Source organism: Silurus meridionalis, chromosome 5, assembly GCF_014805685.1.
Source record: "Silurus meridionalis isolate SWU-2019-XX chromosome 5, ASM1480568v1, whole genome shotgun sequence".
Lineage (NCBI taxonomy): Eukaryota > Metazoa > Chordata > Actinopteri > Siluriformes > Siluridae > Silurus > Silurus meridionalis.
In genome coordinates this window covers 22,869,588-22,893,060 of record NC_060888.1, presented here as the reverse complement: position 1 = coordinate 22,893,060, position 23,473 = coordinate 22,869,588, and the positions used below count along the sequence as shown (strand labels likewise).

The following is a 23,473-nucleotide window of genomic DNA, read 5'->3' as shown; positions in this document are numbered from 1 at the left end:
CTGAGGAATACGATTGTCCACGAAGCGTTCGTTCAGCACTACAAAATGGCCGACACCCAAATAGTGCATTATGTGATAAATAGGGAACGGATTCGAGCTTTATATACAGTGGCAGTTTTTCATTGGTGTGATCCAGCTCCAAATAAAATAGGAGAGAATAGTTTATTTAAATGTGAGAGAAAGTAAAAAAAACAAAAAAGACGCCCTTGCAGACGTGGATCCTAGCGCTAAATGTTGTAACCAAGCCTTCAACAACACATGGACAGATATTTTTTAATAATAGCGCTCTGTGTTTTGGCTGTCCCATCAACAACGTCTCGCTCAAACATTTTAAACAATCTGCAGCTGCACATGTTCTTGTATTTTCTTGTATAGTGGCGTTAGAATCTGTTTTGGATACGTGGTGTACTGCACACTAAATGTGAGCACTGAATAAAATATGATTTGTGGGTTTTGAGAGGTGGAGAGGAGTTTTCTGTTAAGATCATGCACTTTTTGGTTCACTCAGTAGTATCAGCAGATGCTTTTATCCAGAGTACAAAGCTGAAGAGTTCAGGATTAGGGGTCTTTTTCAGTTTCCTGGCAATCTGAATATTTTTTTTCTGGACATAAGTACAAGAAGCTAAACTACAAAGCTGTGAACGTTTACACTTTTATTAATGTGTGCGATTGTGAACGTTAGATTTTTTGAGCGTTGTGTGTTTTTGTGATGTTTTAATATTGTTAGTAATAATAATCATAAAAAAATTAAAATAGTAATAATAATATCAGTACTATCAGTGTAAAAAGTAGTAGTAAATATGATTTATTTCTCGGGCATTTTTTATGGACTAGCTCATACACTTCATGTGCAAAAGTATTTGGACACCTGCCTTTTACAGCCATATGTGGTTCCTCCCCAAACTGGTACCACCAGTCTTCCATGTCTTTGGATGCAGTCACATTACATTTCTACTTTACTCAAACTAGAAGACCTGTTCAAACCTGTTCCAGCTCCATGAAGAAATGCTTTACAAGGTTGGAGTGGAAGATCTTGAGTGGTCTGCTGTAGAGCTCTGACCTCAACCCTATTGAACACCTTTGGGATGAATTGGAACGCTGACTGCACTTCAAGCCTCCTCACCTCACCTACATCAGTACCTGACTTTACTAATGGCACTGTATTTGAATGAGATCTCCAAAATCTAGTGGAACATCTTCCCAGAAGAGTGGAGGTTATTATAGGAGTGAAGGGGGACAAAATGTGAAATGGGATGTTTAAAACCACTTATGCATATAAAGATAATTTAATTTCAAAAGTAATGTAATGGAATATACAGGATAAAATAAAAGGGAAAAATAAGAGGTACAGAAACAAAGCAGGATTTAACCAGGCTTTCATGTGGTCCACTTTTACTGATGTTCTCCTCTAGTTCAGAGATGCCTTCATGTTAGTAGCAAACACTAATGGGCAAATGTCAGTTGGTAATGTTGCTGCATGGCAGCAGCACACTCATGGATCTATATATGCTAATTTATCTGCCAGTGTGCTGTCAAGGTCTCTATGCTAAGACCTAGTAGTGTGTCCTGCTCCCCTTTGAAGCCTTCCTGCATTTCCAGATCTTATTGATTTCAAATAAATTGTTGTTTTTTGTGGTGCACAGCATAGGCGTCTCAAACCATTGTGTAATTCAGTGTAAATATTGTTTATTATTGTTCTGTTTGGTCAATAATTCATTTGGCTGAAAAATGCTGTATGTTACATTCACTGGTGTTTTGGGTGTTGGAGCTCTTTTTACAGTGGATGGATGGATGGATGGATGGATGGATGGATGGATAGGTAGTTTAATGGACAGACAATTAACTGCAAATGCATATGTGTTTATATTATGGTTGAACAGATGTATAGGCAGTGATGTACGGATAGTTGGATTTATAGATACACAGATGGATAATGAATAGACAGGCAGATAAACAATGGATGATGAGTGAAGGGGTAAGTGAGCTTATAGATAAATAGATAGATGATAGATGAATAAGTAAATGAGTGGATGTGTAGAAATGTATGGCTTGATGGAAACCTTCATGCATGCATGAATAAATGAATACGTAGATGGCTATATACACTATATGGACAAATGTATTGGTACACCTGATTTTTCCAACCATATGTGGTTCTTTCCCAAACTGTTATCACAATTGTATAGAATGTCTTTTCAATGCAGTATTATGAAATTGTCCCTTTACTTGAACTATTAGACCCTAACCTGTTCCAGCATCACATTGCCCCTGTGCACAAAGCCAACTCCATGAGAATATGCTTTGCATGGGTTGTAGTCGAAGATCTACTGACCTCAACTCTTCTGAACACCTTTGGGTTGAATTGAAATGCTTACTGCACCCCAGGCCTCCTCATGTCACCTACATCAGTACTTGGTTTTACTATCACCCTTGTGTCTGAATGAGCACAAATTTCCACAAGAACACTGCAAAATCTAGTGGAACATCTTCCCAAAATAGTGGAGGGAATTAAAAGAGCAATTTGGGAGTAAATGTGGAATGCAATGCTTAAAAACCACATACCACAGTTATGACCAGGTGTCCGCAAACTTTAGGCAATATAGTGTAGCGTGATGTATAATTGATTCGGTGATTGGTTGGAGAGATGGATGTGTGTATATATATATATATACACAGATGGTTGGACAAAGGAATAAGCAGATAGATGGATATGTATGGATTAATAAATATGTGGAAGGACAATAGGTAGAAAAACTGACAAACAGACAATCAAGAAGTTGGATGAACAGATAGGCAGATTGATAAATGGATGTATAAGCAACCAGATAAACCATTAGGTGGATGAATAAATAAATGTAGAGATTGTTCAGTGGTTAAGTCGGTGGACAGATATATCGGATGTATGATGGTTAGACAGGTACTATTTTTAGAAAGATGATAATTGTGTATGGTGTAAGAAGCTCCTCCCCCTGGTGACAGACGCTGAAGCAGAAGGTCTGTGTTTGTGCAGAGAATGGATTGGGGATGGCACACTGCTGTGAGTGTGCTTGTGGCTTCTTCGCTGAGAGGAAGATGTATCCGGTGTCAGTGAGATGAAGAGCAGCGTGGGTCTGTTCACTGCTATACACTTGGGGCCATCTGTACACAAACTCTGCCAGACGTCAAACTCTGGAGTAGCATGTAGCACTTCAGAGCTCAGCCGGTCTCCTCCCCCCTGGCTACAGCTGACCTCCTGCCTTCCTGCTCGTCACACAGACGCTGGCCGTGTGTTTGATGTGCTTGAACTGATAAGACAGGTCGCTTTGCTTGATTCGGATGATTTGTACTAGGAATTGATGATCATCAGACATCGCTGAACATGTGGAGCATACGCATAATGACCTGAAGAAGCCTAGTGAACATACCAAGATTTAATGGTTCAGACTTGAATCGACGTCTGAGGGTTTACCGAAAAAAAAAAAAAAAACATAAATTTAATTGTACTCTTAGACAGTCCTGTCAAAATCGGACATAATAGGCAGGAAATGTTAGGAAATAAATGTAGCAAAAGAACTAGATTGATGTGTGGTTTGAAGAAGTGGTTCAAACATTGGACTTTTAATCAGAAGGTCCTGAGTTCAAATCTTTGGAACAACCACCACTCTGCCACTGCTTAGCCCCTGAGCAAAAACCTTCAAGTACTCAGCTGTTTTAGTGAGATTCTCTAAATGTCAGTCGCTTTGGAAAAGGGCAAGAGACATACATGTAACTAGAAATGTCAACATAATACAATTAATCAGTTCATATTTTCCTTGAAACACAGGGGAGTTTGAATATGTCTGTTAATTTTTTGTGTTTATACTGTTACATCAGTAATATAGATCGATTCACCTGAAGTTATTAACACAGGTGCTTTGTAATCTTGTAACCATGACAACCATCTTAATTAATGGTTTAGACTTGGACTATATTTGTGCTCAGATTTTGCTATTAATCTCAACCCAGTAAATGTGAGTTCGAGGAAATAATGTGACAGATTTTAGTCAGAAAAAGAATGTAAAAGAGACAAGAATTAAGCAAGACAGAACCATAGCAACAACCTCTTAATGGAAGCCGATTGATTTGTTGCTAAAGGACTATTTTATGTTTTTTGTAACATTTGTCATATACCAACCAGGCTTAACTTTATGACCAACGATTGGGCATAACATTATGACCACCTGCCTAATATTGTGTTGGTCCCCATTTTGCTGTTAAAACAGTTCTCGTCTGTTGGATCGGACCACACGGACCAGCCTGTCGCCGGTTCACCACTTTATATCCTTGGACCACTTTTGATAGATACTGATCACTGCAGAACGGGAAGATCCCACAAGAGCTGCGGTTTTGGAGCTGCTCTGACCCAGTCGTCTAGACATCACAATTTGGCCCTCGTCAAACTCCTCAAATCCTTACGCTTGCCCATTTTTCCTGCTTTTAACACATCAACTTTGAGGACAAAATGTTTACTTGCTGCCTAATAAATCCCACCCACTAACAGGTGCCATGATGAAAAGATAATCAGAGATATTCACTTCACCACTAATAATGTTATAAGGCTGTAATGTCTGAACGGTGTAAGTAAACTATACGTTAATCAATCTGTGTACCTTCTGGTCATTTGGTTTTAATTTTTGAAATAAAAAACTGTGGAAAAACAATAGCACGATAGTTTGTTATTTTAAAAAAACAACGTTATTTTGTTTGTTTGTTTGAGCAATATGAAGTAACAGAATTAAGGACAAAAACATGTTACAAGATTTCTTAATTGGTCATTATGTCTTGGAAATACGAAGGCTAGTTTTGTTCTCATAAATGTTGAGAAGCGTTTATAGTAAATTTCATTAACTGCACAGAGAACTCATACATTTCACATGAATGTACTTTTTTTCCCCCATGTGTGATTGTGAATCAAATGTGATCTCATGTATACGCACATTTCAGCCTCATGCCCTATGCATTCATTTATAGTACGCAAACGTAAAATATGAACAAGTATGCTACAATAGTAAAAAAAATAAATTTAAAATGAAAAATAGAGGCATGAGCAATGAAATGAATGAAGTGGATAGAAGCCAGAACAAGGAATGAAAAAGAAGTTAATGAAATATTTAGGTGAATTGAAAAAAGAATTTGAAGTTGAATTTATGTGACTTTTTTTTAAATATGTGAATTTTTAGATGTTATAAAGATTTATCACTGCTGATCAGCATGTGTAAAAGGCCTCACTATATGATCAGGGCATGATGATTCTAATCCTAATACTGTGGTTTTCAAGGTGAATTGTAAAGAGAGTTTGTTTAGCAAAATGCACTGTTTGTTTTTATCCCATTTCCACGCACTTGTATTTTGTGAGTTCGACTGATTAAAACATTGGAATAAAATTATTTTCTTTAAGTGGGTATTTACACAATTGAGTTTTTTAGAAGCTTTAGAAGATATTTGGTACAGTAATTACCCAGTTGCGTCTACAAAGAGAGTAAGCTTTTTTTGTTGTTGTTGTTTGTTTACTTTATTGCTCATATATTTATATGCTTGTCATTAATCAACCCCTAATGCTGGCTGAGTTGTCTACTGGCTGATTAAGTAGCTACAACATAAGGGCAGATGTTTCAAATAGATATTAATAGTGAGTTGCTAGTTTACACAAATAGACAGATCTGCATTAAGACCCATGTTTTGTTTTGTTTATTTGCCAGGTGCATAATAAAACTCGAACTCCAGGACAAATCACTGGTCATGGGAAATTAACCTTAAGTTCTTTTTTTTCTTTTTTTTGCGGAAACAATCTAAAGCTGTTCTCCAGAGGCATTATTTCATGGTAACCCCTGAATAGTTCAGTTTCTCCTGCCAGGCTGCTTTCAGTAACTGTTGTCTGAACTGCACTAATTTCCTCTAATCTAGCTTTCTCACCTTGGCTCCTGACTCTAATCACCTCGCTCTGAGCGAAAGGCACCGCTTAAACGAACCGTCTCGCAGGGTCATTAGGAAAAGGTAAATTATTCATTACAAAATGCGCAATCCCAGTAGAGCGTTAAGCGCCGGGCTTCTGACGCTGCCTTGAAAAGGGCAGTGCAGGAATTTCTCATCCTTTCTTTCAAAAGATTAACTGCAGCGTGATGGATCTCATGAAGGGCATGTAATATCAAGGCTTGTATTTGCTCTCTGTATTTTATTTCCTCCTCCTCCCTCCTTGCTGATGTATGTCTTGTATGTTCGATGCGTGCTAATAAATATAGCATTTAAGATTTTTAGAATATAAGGATATTCCCTGCTGTATCTGTTGGCAAGGAAACCACGGCGCTAGTCATGATTCAGGAAATGAATCTGGATGTTGTTACTAAAGGGAGATTTTGTCCTTGTCTTGTTTAGCACCGACTCCTCCCAAGATACCAGTGCAGCTAGAGCATCGCGCTTCATGAGATCACGCCGCGTTAGCGCTGTCACCTCTGTGCCGCGTTTCAACAGAGAACATTTAAAGCAGCCGAGGCAGGGGAGGGAAAATGGTGTGCGCTGATGTTTCAGTGTGATACATCATTTACATTGATACGGCCTGTATGAACAGAGAAATGAGAGGTAATGACGGTATGGAGCTTCGCTTCTGCTGCGGCATTACTGGGCCATTTCAGCATTTTTATATTTAGATTTTGCAACCAGTGTGGTCCAGTGTAAAATAAATAAATAAATAAATAAATAAATAAATAAACAATCTCATGATGGGAATATACAGAGTTCATGTGAAATCTTGTGCTAAGGTTGCATGTGAGTTATTTTAGATTTTCCTGTAAGACCTTTCTATCACTACAGCTAATCATGTAGTGCATATATATATATATATATATATATATATATATATATATATATATATATATATATATATATATATATATATAATTTTTTTTGTTTTTTTGTATTTTTTTTGTTTTTTGAAAGCTGACAGCTAAATTTGTGATCCAGAGATACAATATATAAGATTTTACGAGCTTCATAATTACATATTATATTACATACTCCTATGAGAGAAGCAAATAAATCCAAGAAAAGGCTCCTCATATCATTCTCATTAAAGGGCGGTGTCCATTTACATCTTGTCGGCTGCTAATTAAATCTCATGATTTAAGTGCTAGTGCATTTTTCTGTACACACAGTGTGTCATGTTAATGACTACAAAATAGGGTTATAAAATAAAGTTGATTAAAGACCAAAGCTTTAATCATCTACTGTACTGGGGTGTGTGTTTTATTGAAATTTCAAAAATGGAAAATCTATTGGTGCTGTTTTTAAATAGCACATGGTGTTACTGAGGTTTTATATTAATGCTCTTTATATATAAACGGTATAGGTTCTCGTAAAAGTGAGCAGCTTGTATAGCAGTACAGATTTAATGTATTTCAAAAATAACTCAACATACAGCCATTATTGTCTAATTAACTGCCAACAAAAGTAAGTACACCCTAAGAGAGCATGTCAAAACTGTGTCCAAAGTGTATATATTTTGTGTGACACCATTGTTATGTAGCACTGCCTTAATCATCCTGGGCATGGACTTCACCAGAGCTGCACAGGTTGTTGCTGGGATCCTCTTCCACTCCTCCATAATGACATCACGGAGTTGCTGGATGTCAGAAATATGGCGCTTCTCCACCTTCCTGTTCAGGATGCCCCACAGTTGCTTAATAGGGTTCAGGCCTGGAGACATACTTAGCCACTCCTTCACCTTCAGCTTCCTCAGCAAGGCAGATGTCATCTTGGCAGTGTGTTCGGGGTGGTTACTTATGTTGGAAAACTGCTGTACTGCCCAGTTTCTGAAGGGAGGGCATCATTTTCAGCTTCAGGATGTCATTGTACATGTTGGAATCCATGTTTCCCTCAATGAACCACAGCTTCCCAGTACCAACAACACTCATGCAGCCCCAGACCATGATATTACCACCACCACATTTGACTGTAGACAAGACACAATTTTCTTTGTACTTCTCACCAGGGTAATTTATGCTCTTGGACAGGTTGTCTTCGGTTGTCTTTGTGGGCTTTCTTTTTTGCTAGTTATTTTGACAATAATGGCTGTATGTTAATTTTTTTTCTGTGGACAATAAATCTGACTGTTATACAAGCTGCACATTCACTTCGACACACATTCGTACCGAAATATTTTGGTACAGGGCTTTCAGTACGGTACACGTGTCCCGAATGCAATGCGAAAAACCTTTTTACGTATGGAACATAGTTCAAATCTGAGTTCCCTCAGGAATGTATTAGATGGCAGACCGTGAGATTTTTTAGTCTCTGCCTCGGAGCACATTTTTTTAAATAACCATGATTAAACTTGAAAACATACACAACATGGCTAATGCTAGCGCTATGGATTCTGTAGCGTTTTATGTCCAGCTTTAAGAATTTTTCCTAAAAGGAGAAAATCCTGACAATTTCACATATCAAGGAAGTGAACACATGAAGGATGGAAGGAATGAAGACATTTGTATAAGTATGCTGAAATATATAGAATAAAGAACATGGGTAGATCATATCTTTAGAAAATTAAATATTAAATGTTACACACACACACACACATCTGTATTACCCAAACAACAAATTATTAATTATTAACAAATGTAAACTATTAAATTTTTCCGTTTTGAATTTTATTTAATCAATTTAATTTGTGGCAATTTAATTGATGATAAATGTTAATCACAAATGTTAATAATAATAATAATTTGTGTTAATAAAAAAAAATGACCAGCAATTTTATGTTTTTGCATTTCTTCCCCCAACTATACTGAAATTTACACGAACCGTGACCTAAAACCATGAATTTTGTGTACCGTTACGCCGTCAAAATAATTAATTGCAATAAATCGCATGATTGTAATGAGTTAACTCCTAATTAATCTCAACTTAATTACACATTTTTTATCTGTTCTAAATGTACCCTTAATGAATACTTTTCAAGTTTTTAATACTCTAATCAACATGGTCATGGACAAATATGCATGCTTTATGCAAATGTATGTTTATTATTAGTGAAATCAGACTCAACATAGAGCATGAAGACAAAATATACTTGTAAATGTTTTAAAGTAATTATAGTGTTTTAAATTACGTAAATCATTCGGACACCAAACTGAATTTTTGCTATGTTTCCACACGGTTTTAATTGGCACATGTGTGCATCATGCCGGTTTTTGGTGCTTGATTTGAGACTTGGTGTATCAGTAAAACAATTGTTTAGTGATTAAAATGATTCTTCACTGGAGTTGTTTTTTTGGTGGAGAAAATAAAAAAAAGGACAGAAAGAGAGAATAATAGAAAGCATGTGGTGTATTTTATATATATATATATATATATATATATATATATATATATATATATATATATATATATATATATATAATATAAAATGAAGTCAACCTCACTGCTGTTTATATATTGTTTGTTTAACACTGATTTTATGGCATGATACCCAGTTTTCTTTTGTTACACTCACTAGGCGTTTACTTGTTGGGGTGCTACTAGGGAACATTGGAAAAACGTAGGGGCTGTAAAAAAAAAAAAAAACCTACTAAAACAGCAGACTGTGCTTTTAGTTTGTCTAAAAATATTTCACATTCAGAATCTATTTAGACATTTTAGATAAAGCCAAGTCTAGTGTCAACTACACTGTAAAAGGCTCTGATAGCTGTAATGGCCTGGTAATACTTTCATTGCATATAGTGGAGAGGTGTGCGTTTTAATCCTACTCCTGTCAGCTCCCAAAGGAATTCTTTTGTCAGTAATTTTTGTCGCCCGTTAAACCTAAATAAAATTATAACACTGAGACAAGGTTTATTTTATCATGACCAGAAATGTATAAAAGACAAAAAGCGCCTTGGGTTGCACATCACTATCCAATCCTTCTCAGCTACTGTAGTTTCGAATCTGATCGGTGGTGCGTGCCAGCTCAAAGAGGCTGACATAGATTCATTTTTGGGCTTTACAGCTGCAGGATTTGAATAGAAAACCTTTTAGTCTCTGCTCTAGACATTACATCCTCTATCCACTGTTAACCTATAAAGTGCCTCCATGCGACACACTTTCAAAAACAACAATTCCAGCTGAGCTGACAGCTTTTAGTATGATAAATTGATATATTAATTGACTCGTTTATTTATTTTGAAGCTAGATTAAAGCAGGAAAGTGTATTTGTAGTCTGTATATGGCTGTTAGTTGCAGTGTGGTTTGACATGACTGTTACATGACAATGAGTTAACTGAACTTAGACTACTAGTCATCTAGTCAAGGACTTTTTTTGAATTACTGTATTGTTTACTGTGTTTACCGATGGAAGGCAACATAACCTCTCAGCCTGAGAAGAGCCTGATTTTTTTTATTTATTTTTTTTGCCACACAGCCATTTTGCCTCGTTTCCTGTCCTACTCATGCCCAGTGTGATTCCTGACAAATGAGCACCCTACTGGCTGATCTGTGTCCATTAAGGTGATCAGCCTCAGCAGGGTCATAGCAGGAAGTCAAGTCCAGCTGCATCGTGTTCTTGCTGACCTATCCACTACCTCCCGCTCTGATGATTCATGCTTCAGCTTCTGCATCTATGACAAATAGCTGAGCTTTAAAAGCCTTGTCCATGGTGCTGAAACCCCTCCTGTGATATATATCCATGCCTGACTGATAAATCCCCCAAATCATTCGAATTGTGACGGTGATTCATCACCTGTGGGTGTTTGGCGATTGGGAATTCATATTGGATTTTTAATGAAAAAGAATATAATGAAATTTAACGTCAATAGGTTTTGTGATAGCCCCTATTTCCTTTTTACCAGCTCCACTTTTATACATCTCCAGTCTTCAGCCACGCACGTGAAGCCATCAATAATTTCACAACCACAAGATGGGAGCTGAAGCCATTTTCCTCCAAGACATTTGATATGTGTTTGTGCTGTGTGACGTTAAGATTGCATTCTTTTACGCAAGTTATATTATAGGTTCTGAAAGAAAACAAAACCAGCATCAATTCATGAGGAATATAACATAAAGAAATTGCAGATCATGTTTGTTTAACTGGTTAATGAGTCTTGTTCTAAAAAATAGGGGAAAAAAGTCACAGTTTTTTTTGTATAAATGTATTATTTTTTCCACAAAGTGTTATACATCGTGTTGTGATCTACTCTATGAACATAGTGGATTGTAAAGTTTACTTTTTTACTTTCCCACTGAGACAGAGCAAAGAGTATTGCTACAAGCCCACAATAGAAACAAAAGCCACTGTGGAGTTGCATTATACATGAACAGTCAGGCATCTGGACACAACCTTTTTATGTTTTGTGCCTTGATCCTGCCTGAAGGAACAGTGCTCTCCAGGCAGATCAATCTGGAGAATATTGATTCCCACATGTGACATTTACACTAAAGGAGGTGTTGAGTTGAGACTATGTCACAAAAAACGTTCTGGGAGGGACGATGACTCCTGATCTGCCTCTGATTTCCTTCTGCAATGTTCCAGCAGAAATTCAGACAGTGGGAGTCACACAGCCTTGTGTCCATTGTATCCCACCATGGTTCTTTCTTAAAGAGTGTCTTAAATAGCATTGTTTAAGTCCAAAACATAGTCATCCACTTTGGACCTCGCGAGTTGCGTAAGGTTGGAATGGGGGCAGGGGCTGGGAGCCTGTGGTGTACCTGTTTGTTGGTTACTTAACCGTCTGTAAAGATGATCACTCTTCAGAGACTTGTAGATGAGTGAACATGTCACAGCAGATGCTATCAAAAGCAGACCAATGGCATTGATCATTACCATTTTGCCCCTGTCAGATTTGCTCACCGGAGCAGTTTGCTCGAGGGTACTAACATTAATACAATTACCTAAATGCCCTCTTTGCAGATCTGTTATTTCAACACATACCTCATATTGTGTCAGTGGCTGCAAGTGTGTCAGATTAAAATTTTTTACGTCGGACGGTACACGAGCCGTTAAGCGCAAAGTAGTGGTAGACCATTTGATATTTGACACGAAGCTGCTCTTAGGTGGTACCCAAGATATTTTTACAAAATGGGGTTGTATCGAGTCGATTTGTACGTGCAAGGATCCATTTAAAATTTCCGGATAGTACCCATTCACTACCATTACAACCGACTTCATATCTGCCCCTATGAGATTGTGGGCTACGCAGGTGTACTGACCAGCCTCACTCTCAGAAATGTTAAATATGTCCAGTGTTCCCTCCGGATGCACCAAATACTTGCTTGAAGCCATTCTCGGTAGGATCTTTTCTCCTAAAGGGGTGATCCAATAGATTTCCGGATTGGGTTCTGCAAATGATCTGCAGTGAAACGACGCTGAGCGGCCGACATCCACATCGATGCGTTCTGGAAGGCTTTCTGGAGAGATAACTGGGAGGCAGGTGTCCATCATTTCGCGGAAGTGTATGTGACGGACGTGGCGGCCCTCGAACTCTGGGGGTCCCATGCACAAGAGAGCGTCAGCCTCCATGAAGCGGATTTTTGTTTTGTTCATGTTGATCCAGCGGACAACGCAATCACAGTAAATTGGATTGGAGTGCAAGCTTATTTCCTGTAGGTTGGGCAAGGACTCTACTGTAACACGGTGAAGTGCACTGAGAGCATTATCATTTAGCATCAGAGTCTCAAGCCTGGGCAGGTTATAAAACGCATTGGGATGGATATATGATAGTCTGGGGTTGTTGGTTGCCTCAATCTTTGTAAGTTCGGGCAAGTTGGAAACAGCAAAGCTGTCAATTGAAACCAGATCTGGCATGCTGTTGATACCCAGTTCTTTCATATGGATCATATCCACAAAGTCTCCTCGATTAATTCTCTCGATAGGATTCTTATTGAGATCCAGAAACTTCAGACTTTGGATTTTTTTGAGTGCAGCCTGCGGCACCTTTGCAAACTTATTTTCATAGAACGAAATGCTTTCCAATTTATGAAGACCAACGAGAGCGTTATCAGGTATTTCAGTGAGGTTCATCCTTGCCAGTACCAGACTGCGAAGATTGCTTAGTGGCTGGAAATTCATATCTTGTATTTGGGAAATGGGATTTTCTCCTATTATCAATAACTCCAGTTGGTTGAGCGGATGAAACCACTCTGGGGTGATCACTTTCAGCTGGTTTGAGTTGAGTTGGAGACGCAAAAGTTTGTTGAGACCATGAAAAGCCCCTGGAGTGATCAGCGAGAGTAGGTTGTGGTTGATGTAAAGCTCTTGGAGGTTCGGTAGGTGCTCGAGGCAGTTGTCGTGAAGGCTGGTTATTCGGTTCTCTTCCAAGTGCAAGGACAAAAGCTGAGGAAGGTGACCCAGATAGATGTCACTAAGAGAAGATATGTTGTTCTGAGATAGATTGACTTCCGTTAGGTTAACTATATAATTCAAAGGTTTTTCAATAATGACAATGTTGTTGCTCTGTGCCAGGAGCACCTGTGTATCTGAGGGAAGTTTTTCTGGAAGAGATAAAATTCCCAGATCATCACAGTCGACAGTTAATGCCTCCATATAAAGTGACAAAGGAGAAAACCAGGGTTGGATTCCACATCTGCACAGATTTTCACATGCCCCAGTCCACTTAGACATGTGAACAGAGCCCGCCGACGCAAGTCCCGTTAAGAGACAAAAAACAAAAAGCAGTTCTTTCATCCTGGTCCTTTTCTCCTCAGCAGATTAGTCCGTATGGAGTATGCACTTAGTGCCGTTAACTTCACAAATACACTGTCATTTGTTGCCACACCAAAGGTCTGTTTTTCAGATGACACCAAGTCTCTTTAAAATGCTCGTTTCTTTGTGTTGTCCTTGGCAACAAGGAACAACCTTTCAGTTTACCTGGTGCAAGCTTGTCAAGCTGGCAGCATATGTGAAGGTCACCGTATCCTTCGAGGAGCGCAAATGGAGAAAACTAGGTTGTAGCTGTAGGAGATGTATCACTCTGCCTTCATTGTTATCCTCAATCAGTCACACACATCAATTTCCATCTGCAGAAAACAGGAGACGGGAGAAATATAATGAATACGTCACATTATGGCCGAGAATAAGTGGTATTGGCATTTAAGTATATTGAAAAATATTGACGTTAGGTGGTAGATTTTTATTGCTTTTTTTTTTTCCAGTTTAGAAAAAGAGGTGAATTATGACTGCTTTTCCTGCTGCTTTCATATATCATTTTACATAGAACTGGCTGTATATTAAACTGGAACTGGATTGTGTATTATGATCATCTCTTCAAAACTCAAAACATAAAAGTGTGTGTGTGGAATCATTATAATTATTTGTTTGGCTGATTTATCCAATTTAAATAACGGTTGTGGCCAAAAGATCCAGTATTGGGAAACTAATATCTCTGTGACTCTGCCCAAGTATTAAATTCTTGTGGCTTGAGTATATAGCCCTCTATGCCTAATGAGTCAAGCAGCATCATAGTTCATTTGATAATTGTAAGCAGTTATGGTCCAATAAGTGGCAGAATTGCTTATACCACTACATATAGTTATCAAAGGCAGGCGAATGAGCCAAGCAATTATTTCACAACCACTGTGTGTACTCTGTGACAACTGCCATTATTATGTTGCCTTGTTGGGGAACATATATAGAGCATCATACTATTGTGCATTGCTTTCTAAATGCACTGTGTACACTCCTCCAAAAGGAGACCTATAGGTTGTTTCACAGCAGAAGCTATTTATTAAGGAGGTCCCTGCTGCTTGCTTCAGTTGCATTATGTATAAAGAGTCGATTGATAGTTGCCCCAGTTGAGAGTACACTCTGGCTTAACCTGTGTTGACGCCATGCATTGATGTTTTGATTAATTTGTAACCTTGAGAGCAGAAGCCATGGCACTCCAGGGTAATGTTAGATGAAGCTGTCAGTATTGCTACAGATGCAGCTTTGCCAAGGACCCCCCCTTCTCCTTCGCTATATGATAGTATGCATGCATTAGTCTGTCTATGGCAACGAGTCAACATGGGCAGGTGGGAACAAGCATTCGTTCCTTCTTTTTTTTCCACTAAAGCCATCTGTTTAAAGCAGAGCCCTGGTTTGTTTCACACAGCTTTTAGGTGGGTAACTGTGGGTGCTGAGCGGCTTATGTTCCTTGTCCTTGCCTTTCTAGGTTGTGATTATGTAACAGAAAGTACAGTTAGTCAAATAAATGAATGGAGCTAAAATTTAACAAAGGCTGTGCAATCTAATAAGGAAGACAGTGTTGAAAAGGGTGTGGGCAACAATAATCAACATTCAGTTACATTCCTGTATCCTCAGGTCCTAAAGTGGTTTATTTTCCTTTTAACACACCACAGTCCAATATTGAGGTTTATTGGATAAAGAAAAGCACACCAAGCTTTGAATTTGTTTAATAGTTTTGGAATCTCATGTTTCTCATCATCAACTGCCTTACAGTATTTTTTCTTTCTTAGTTGATTAATAAACATGCAGGTTGCCAGGTTACAGAGAAAACCTCTAAAATCCTAAAGATTTCTCTGTATCAGAAAACGTTTGACATCTTTTCCACTGACTGTTATAAAGCAGTGACACTGGATACTCCTTCCATTAATAAAGTCATGTGTCCTTACAGAAACTTCCACCATATTAAATGTTATGCATTGTGTCCGTCATTCAAGTGCTTTGTTACTAAAGTAACGATGATACATTATAAAAGATGCTTTCATATAAACCTTCAGATGATCTTGATCAACAACGTCTTTACCAGAAACATTGGCACAGTTGTGGGTTTTGTATACCAATTATATTTAAAGGCAACACCACAATACACAGTGTGTATCACAATATAACGGATTGAAATAAAAGTTTTAATGGCTACCCATAATACATTTGTAAAAATGAGAATGCAAATGAGAATGCAAAAAATATAAATTAAATGTAAACATCATATTTATTATTGTCAATTAATGTTGGACAAAGATATCAAGTAACCTGCTATATCTAAGGATTGTGTATTGTGTCTGCAGTCAAATATTACATTATTATTTAAACAAAGTTATTTCAAAGAACAAAAATTAATTTTAAACATGTTTTCAAATAAGATAACACACCCTTCGGATTGGAAGGTCTTGATATCAAATTCTGGGACCACCAAGCTGCCAGTGCTGAGCCCTTGAGCAAGGCCTTTAACCCCTTAACTGCTCAGTTGTCATTTGCTCCGGATAAGTTTGTCTTCCAAGTGCTATAAATATGAATGGTTTCAGTTGAATGTACCCAAGTTTGCAAGTTTATGACCATTGGGCATCCATAATCATCAAACTCTTGCTCTATTTTCATGTAAAAAAAAAAATGAAGGTCCATTTTAACAGCATGCTTAATTTAATTTCTTTGAATGTCAGCCCGCTGTGAACCATTTAGCATTTCTCCAACCAATACAACTGTGCATTTTCGGTACATTTTCAGGACTCAATTAACCCCAGTCAATAGAGCTCATGGCCATGTCTACGATCAGCCAAAACCTCACACATCGATTCCTTCGCAAAGTTTTTGTGTCTTCCTCTCTATAAGCACGTATACTATATGCAATAAGAAAGTCCCATTGCAAATCTCTTTGTTGTGAAGGCACACGTCCAAATGAATGTGCTTTAAAGTGAACAAAGCATTGAGATATGCGCAGCCACACAGCGTGAGTGCATTTTTTCTCCCCCCCCCCAACCTTCTCTGCTGTTAAGCCTTTGCTCCACTCACACACACTAATTAAATTAGTTCCTCTTTGTTTCCTGCCGGTGAATGTTCACTTCTAAGAGCTTTCGCTAACTGCTGTGCATTGTTGCACATTAGCTGAGATGGAGATCTGAGTGGGGGGAAGGCTTGTTTTTTTTTTTTGTTTTTTTTAAATGGTAGTAAATGCTTTATATTGAAGTTTCCAAGTTATTGCTTTCCATGTTATTATTAAGACTAGTGTCGTATATAAAAATCGTTCTTTTTTTCATTTAGGTTGTTTTTGGCCGCATTATTATCATGTTGCTGTGATTTCTGTTCATTAAGAACAATAGAATCATAAATATGTATGTGTATCATTTTAGGTGTACTTTAGATATTGAAGTGCTAAATTGTGGAAGTATTTTATCAGCCTTTTTGCAGTAGACAAGTCATTTCTACATGTACTGTTAGGGTTAGATTGCTTTTGTCTTGCAATGAAGCCTAATGTGTCTTCTAATATAATTCATAATTGACTATAATCCACAGTGTATGTAATAGCACAATACGTTCAAGTGTTTAATTCGTTGTATACCACAGTGAATTGATAGCGGTCGCAGTTTGTAACTCATTAATAAAAACTTGCTTTTAAACCATTTATACTCTATACGTTAGTCTGAACCTCCATGAGACTAGCTAATTCCTGTAATCACTTACAGCAGCCTCTCTTTTCCCTCTCTTTCTCTCTCTCTCTCTATTTCTCTTTCACACGTGAGAGAACCTGCAAAACACAAGGTACACCTTCTAAATATTTCACTTTGCTGGAAAAGATATAAAAACCAAATTAAGCAATGACTGAAGATTTCTTCCATGAATGTTAAGTAAATGTCACCTAAATAACAACACAATTTAATCTGTTTATTATTACACTTAGAATGTGTTTTGCCTGCCATGCATGTATTCATGAATGAGTAGTTGTAGAAAGTACATGTCTATTATTAGTGGATCTTATTGATACCGATAGCTAGGTTGGATCGTACTTGCCGATGACTGATTAAACAACCGATAGTTTTTAAAATAGATTAAAACCGTGCAAAATAGTACTGAACTTTATTACAAACATAAAAAAAACAGTACTGAATCATGAAAATGTGCTAAATCAAATAGATATGAATATATTCATTATATTAATAAATATTGCAGAAAATAAAAGACATGCAATCAAACTGAAACAACACTCCAAATCAATAAAAAATAGTTACATTCTAAATAAAAAAAAGACACTTAAAATAAACAACATATGATGTCAGTGACTCGCCTCTACTGTATAACGCAACCCGGAAAAACTATCAGTATTTATTTTTGCCAACAACTAGCAGTTAAAACCGATGAATCGGTCAACCTCTAATAGAAATGATATTATAACAAAGCTTTTTATATAAACCTGTGATTTGATGAATAGCCTACACTATTGATGGTGCTGCTGTTGAATCAGCCCCTTTTGGTTTGTCATATTTAAGGCGTCAACAGTGATGTGGTTAAAGTAGTGTATCTTACTTCTGACCTGCTAATTCCCCAGAAAGCAAGGTGGCCTACTTAGGGTGCTTCAAAGAAACTACCCGTCTAGAATGTGTACAATTTTATTGAACCCTAAGTAAAGATTTTCCATCACTAATTTCCTTTTCTAGCATAAGTAGCCTTCACATATTAGCCATTCCCACATTTCAGTAATGTTCAGTAAATAGCCACAGTGTAGAGCTGCACAATGAAATTTTTTTCTTGTTTCATTTAATGAGCTGTAATCGACTATGGCAGCTAATATGCGTAATTGTCGACATTTTCAACAAGTGTATCTTTTTCAATTATAATAGGAATCAGCATGGTATATTTGATCCAGCTAATACGATATAATTGACTATAATTGTAAAATAAATAATTTTATTACAGGGCAAAATAATCATAATAAATGCATCATTTTGTGTGTGTTTATTACGGTTACATATTCCAGAGCACAATATTTCTGTATATTATCTTAGCCTCATATTTCAGAATTATACACAAAGTGCACCAATCATTAAGTTTTTTGCGAATTTAGCAGGAACCTAGAATCAGCAGAAAGCCCAGTGCTGATCGAGAGAACAGGAAGGCAGGTACAAAAGGCAGGTATAAATATAAAGTCCCTCCGCTTTCACCTGCACGGCTCAGCTAGCGAATATTCGGCACAGATGCAATTAATTACACTTCACCACGGCTGACAGAATCCCCATGGATGTTTCAACTATTTCAGCCAGCAATTATTCACCACTGTTTCAGTTTTGCACATCATCTGCAGTTCTTTCTATTGTGTTCCTGTCTTTCTCACTCTTTTTTATCTCACTTTTTTTGGTCTATTTTTTGTATGTGAATATGAAAAGCATGTTCTATAGGGAGAGCGTTGGTACGCCCTGGGAATGTGCTGATATTACATTTTGCATCACTTGTATCAGTTTATGATATTATCACAATGCCTTATTATTAAACAAACACTGCATATTGAAACTGTGCAGTCCTTCTTTTCACATGCGTTCGAATGTTATATAAAAGTAGGCCCACCTGTTCTGATAAGCAAAACTTGATAAGGTGATAAGGAACCATAGAAGAAATAATATGAACCCACCTGGGAAACCTGGTCTCAAATAGAAAACATCAAAGTTTGAAAAGTCAGTACCACAGCAATGATGATGAAGATGATTGTCAATTTTGATTGGTCGAAAGCTCCAGCTTTGACAAAGCCCCAGTTTATATTTCACATTAATATAAATACAAATATATTATACATTATAATTATATAGTAAAAACGTATTAAGGGGATTGTATATCAGATTGTTTTAAACCTAAGCACATGGTTATTTAGCCATTTAGAAAGGAATAGTGTCAGTGTTTTAAGCATAGATATTTTCTCATAAGAAGGTCATCATGACAGGGCTTCATGTAGTAACATTAAAACTGTGTCTTTGTTTTTGTCAATAGCGAGGAAATCAATTTAATTCAATTCAATTTTATTTGTGTAGCGCTTTTAACAAAGGACATTGTCACACAGCAGCTTAACAGAATTCAATCATCAAGAAAATACATTATAGAAACCCAGTGGTGATAGTGATGATGGAAAAATTTGCTTGGATCATATGAAAAAGAAACCTTAAATGGAAACAGACGCAAAAGGGAGCCACTTCTCATCTGGGTGACACCGATATCCATTCATTATAGTTCCATCAAGTTTATTAACTTTTCACTGCCGAACAGTTCTAAACTCTTCATGACCATTGTAGTCCTAAGCCATTATAGCAAACTGTTTATATTTATTACAGTCCAAAGCCATCTTCATGGTTCTTGAGTGAACATCCACAGTGATCTCATGTATGTAATTGAAGAGCGGCTAGTGAGGTTTAAATCTTTTATAATGTAAGTAACACAAGACCTAACTTGTTTTATTTAACACAAATGATAAATGTAACTGTAAATGGATAAGTAAAACACTACAGGAAGTAAAACGCTACACATGTGCTAAAATAGGAAACTAATAATGAGCTTACCATTTTGTTCATAATTTTTTATGTTTTTATTACTGTCCTATACTATATTATACTATACTATACTTAACTATACTGTACTAGTCTATACTATACTATACTATACTATACTATACTATACTATACTATACTATACTATAGTACTATATGTACCATATTCATGAATATTCATAAAGTGATCAGAGATTTTGGTTTTTTTTAGGCCTGATTTCACACCCCAAGCATGTACTATGCTCTCAGTACAGCTTTATTTCTACAAAGCTTGTTAATGAAGGACTCAAACGCTGCATGATGCACCTTCAAAACAGACATTCGATCAATATGTGATCAGAACGCAGCATAAGTGTACGGCTGAACATATCGACCTTGCAGCATAAACCTTTGAGGCAGTTTGGGTTTATGCAAATGCCTCAGTGATCGGTTGTCCAGGAAAAGGACGGCGCCGGAGACGAAAGCAGGATGGTTAGGAAATGCGAGGTGTGGGGTTTATCAGAGTGCTGCATACTGAGCACGGTTGCCATAGGCAGCATGAGAGTGTGTGCGGAGAGCAGGCTGGGCTGCTAACGTCTGCGTGTGTGTGTATGTGTGTGCGCAAGAAAGTGCATCAAAACATTTAGAAGCTGAGGACAAAGATCTCATTATGCTATTCTCTATATGCTGTGTACGTATATATTATAAATGCGCATATATTATATGTATGCTTTGTGTGTGTATGTATGTGTGTGTGTGTGTGTGTGTGTGTGTGTGTGTATATATTGTTGCTATGTCACAGATGTGGTTCAAAAGAGCTGGAATTTTCCTAAAAGATATCTTTAAGGTTTTATCTTTATATATATATATATATATATATATATATATATATATATATATATATATATATATATATATATATATAAAACCTTAAAGATATCTTTTTTTACCTTAAAGATATCTTTTAGGAAAATTCCAGCTCTTTTGAACCACATCTGTGACATAGCAACAAGCCATCTGACACGTTTCCTTGTACACCGAAATGACCCTAACCCCCGTTTACATGGTACTCACGTATAATGGAGGTCTAAGGGCAAGCATTTGGAGAAGTCCCCAACAACTTTCTTCCTTTTTTTCTCCTAACAGGAAGATATGCGCTATATAGATATAAAAAGCCCCCTTCAATAATTCTTTAAGTAAAATTAGATGGTGTCTAATAGCTCTAATTTGTTGCTTTTTCATGGATTTGCATACTTCATTTTCCTTCTGTTCGATTTTTAACATATTCATATGGTCTTTTTTTAATAATAAAAAAATATTATTTACACATTCACAGATCATTTATATATTCATGTGCCCTGCTTGATACCTGTAGAGTCTCAGCATCTTGGCATGTGTGTGTGTGTGTGCTAGTCACTGTATGAACCACTAAACCCACCTACGCAGGTCGAGATAACAAGCTCGCTACCGAGACGAGAAAAAAAAACAGAAACGAGGGTGTTCTTGCGAATCCGTAAAACGATGTGTTCAGAATGGTTAGTGAGGTGCCTATGCGTTGACACACTGCTCTTCCATGCTGATGACATGCATTGTATGCATCTGAGGAGAGGAGAGGAGAGGAGAAGAGAAGAGAAGAGAAGAGAAGAGAAGAGAAGAGAAGAGAAGAGAAGAGAAGAGCTTACCGTAGGGATAGAAGATCCGTCTGGTCGGAGAAACATATTATTCCAGTCAGGAATGAAAGTCAACTCTGCAGCGTGTGATCAACAGCAAGAGGAATAAAGGTAGAGGTCTGGTCGAGGGAAGGAGATGCGATTGTGCCGATTCTCTCTCTCTCTATCTCTCTCTCTCTCTCTCTCTCTCTCTCTCACACACACACACACACACACACACACACACACACACTCTTTTGCTCGCTCGCTCGCTCACTCTCACTCACACTGGGAGCACACAGAGTGTGTATTTGCTCCTCAAACACCACTGCCTGTGCTGTGCTCCTGATACACACATGCACAATCCAGCCTCCCCAAGGACAGACAAATCACCACCCATCATTCAAGCAGTGGCTGCGAGCTGGTTGGATGAACAGGGCTGTCAATCACAGCAGAGCTCACACAGAAGAAGAAAGCTATGCAGTGTCTCGTCTCTATTTTTCTCTCTCACACACACTCTTAATCTCCTCTCCTTGTTTTTTTCATGACTTCTGCTAGGGTTTCAGTTAGGGTGATGTCTTCCTCATTTCCATACTTGTTTGCTGAAACTGCAGTGAGCTAGTGACCCAGTTAAGAATGGCATGTGTGTGTGTGTGTGTGTGTGTGTGTGTGTGTGTGTGGTTGTGTGTGAATGTGTTTGTGTGTGAGTGTTTGTGTGTGTGTAAGATGCCATATTGCCTGAGGCAGCTCCTGGACTGAATGCTGACTAGTGGCTTTTCTCTGTCCTGACTTTATTTATGACACTGTTTCTGGGTCCAGTTTTCTGAACCAAGATACAAATGACGTTAAAGATTGCGTCTTTTTTTTGTTGCCATTCCTCTGTATACCTTACTCTATTAAGGCCTTATACTTTTCCAGCCATATGTGGTTCTTCCCTAAACTGTTTCCACAAAGTTGGCACACAAATTTATAGGACATCTATGGATGCAGTAGCAGTAAATTTTCCTTTCACTTGAACATGGAGACCCAAACCTGTTCCAGCATGACAATACCCCTGTGCACAAAGCTAGCTTCATGAAGATACGTGTGATTTGAGGTCTAAAAACACAAGAACTTCAACAGAATACTAGATGGAAAAAACTAATTTTTCATAAGCTGCATGTTTCGCTCTGGATTTGATCCGAAAAAAAAAAAAACATAAAGAAATACGTGTAAAAAAAGTAAGTAGTAGAATTCAGATCATCCAAACAGTTTCACGGTTTGCAGAAATGTGCTATATAAACACCCAGCATTCTCCACTGGTAACAATTACGATAAGCACTTCCAGCATTGAGGCCTTTAAAAATAATGATTAACACAAATCACTCTCGCCATCACGGAGAAAGAGGAGGAGACACAGGAGGTGATGGAGAGGTGTGTGCTGTGTCCTGTATAGATTCTGAAATGGTGCCAGGTGACCATTGTAACGGAAATGAAGTCAAAAGTGAATCTATGAGAATTGCAATAAGGTTTCACAACCAGGGATCAGGGTTGGGTGCTTCCCAAAGAACTCTTGCCTTTCAAGGACAGAAGGTAATAACATAAAAAGGTTGTCAGAGGTTGTGATTATGTCATTAGTTTTTTTT

The 23,473-nt window shown here is 37.6% G+C and overlaps 2 protein-coding genes across 3 annotated transcripts in view; one reads left to right on the top strand and one right to left on the bottom strand.

The window, feature by feature from the left end:
• immp2l (inner mitochondrial membrane peptidase subunit 2) overlaps positions 1–23,473 on the top strand; it is a 119,755-nt gene that overhangs the window by 80,120 nt on the left and 16,162 nt on the right. The gene's annotated exons all lie outside the window — the stretch shown is intronic.
• Positions 9,432–22,020, bottom strand: lrrn3a (leucine rich repeat neuronal 3a). Its single transcript, XM_046849621.1, has 2 exons — positions 21,882–22,020; positions 9,432–13,998 (listed from the first exon to the last, which is right to left on the bottom strand). The coding sequence occupies exon 2, from the start codon at positions 13,664–13,666 to the stop codon at positions 11,591–11,593; it is 2,076 nt and encodes a 691-aa protein (XP_046705577.1). The 5' UTR covers positions 13,667–13,998; positions 21,882–22,020; the 3' UTR covers positions 9,432–11,590.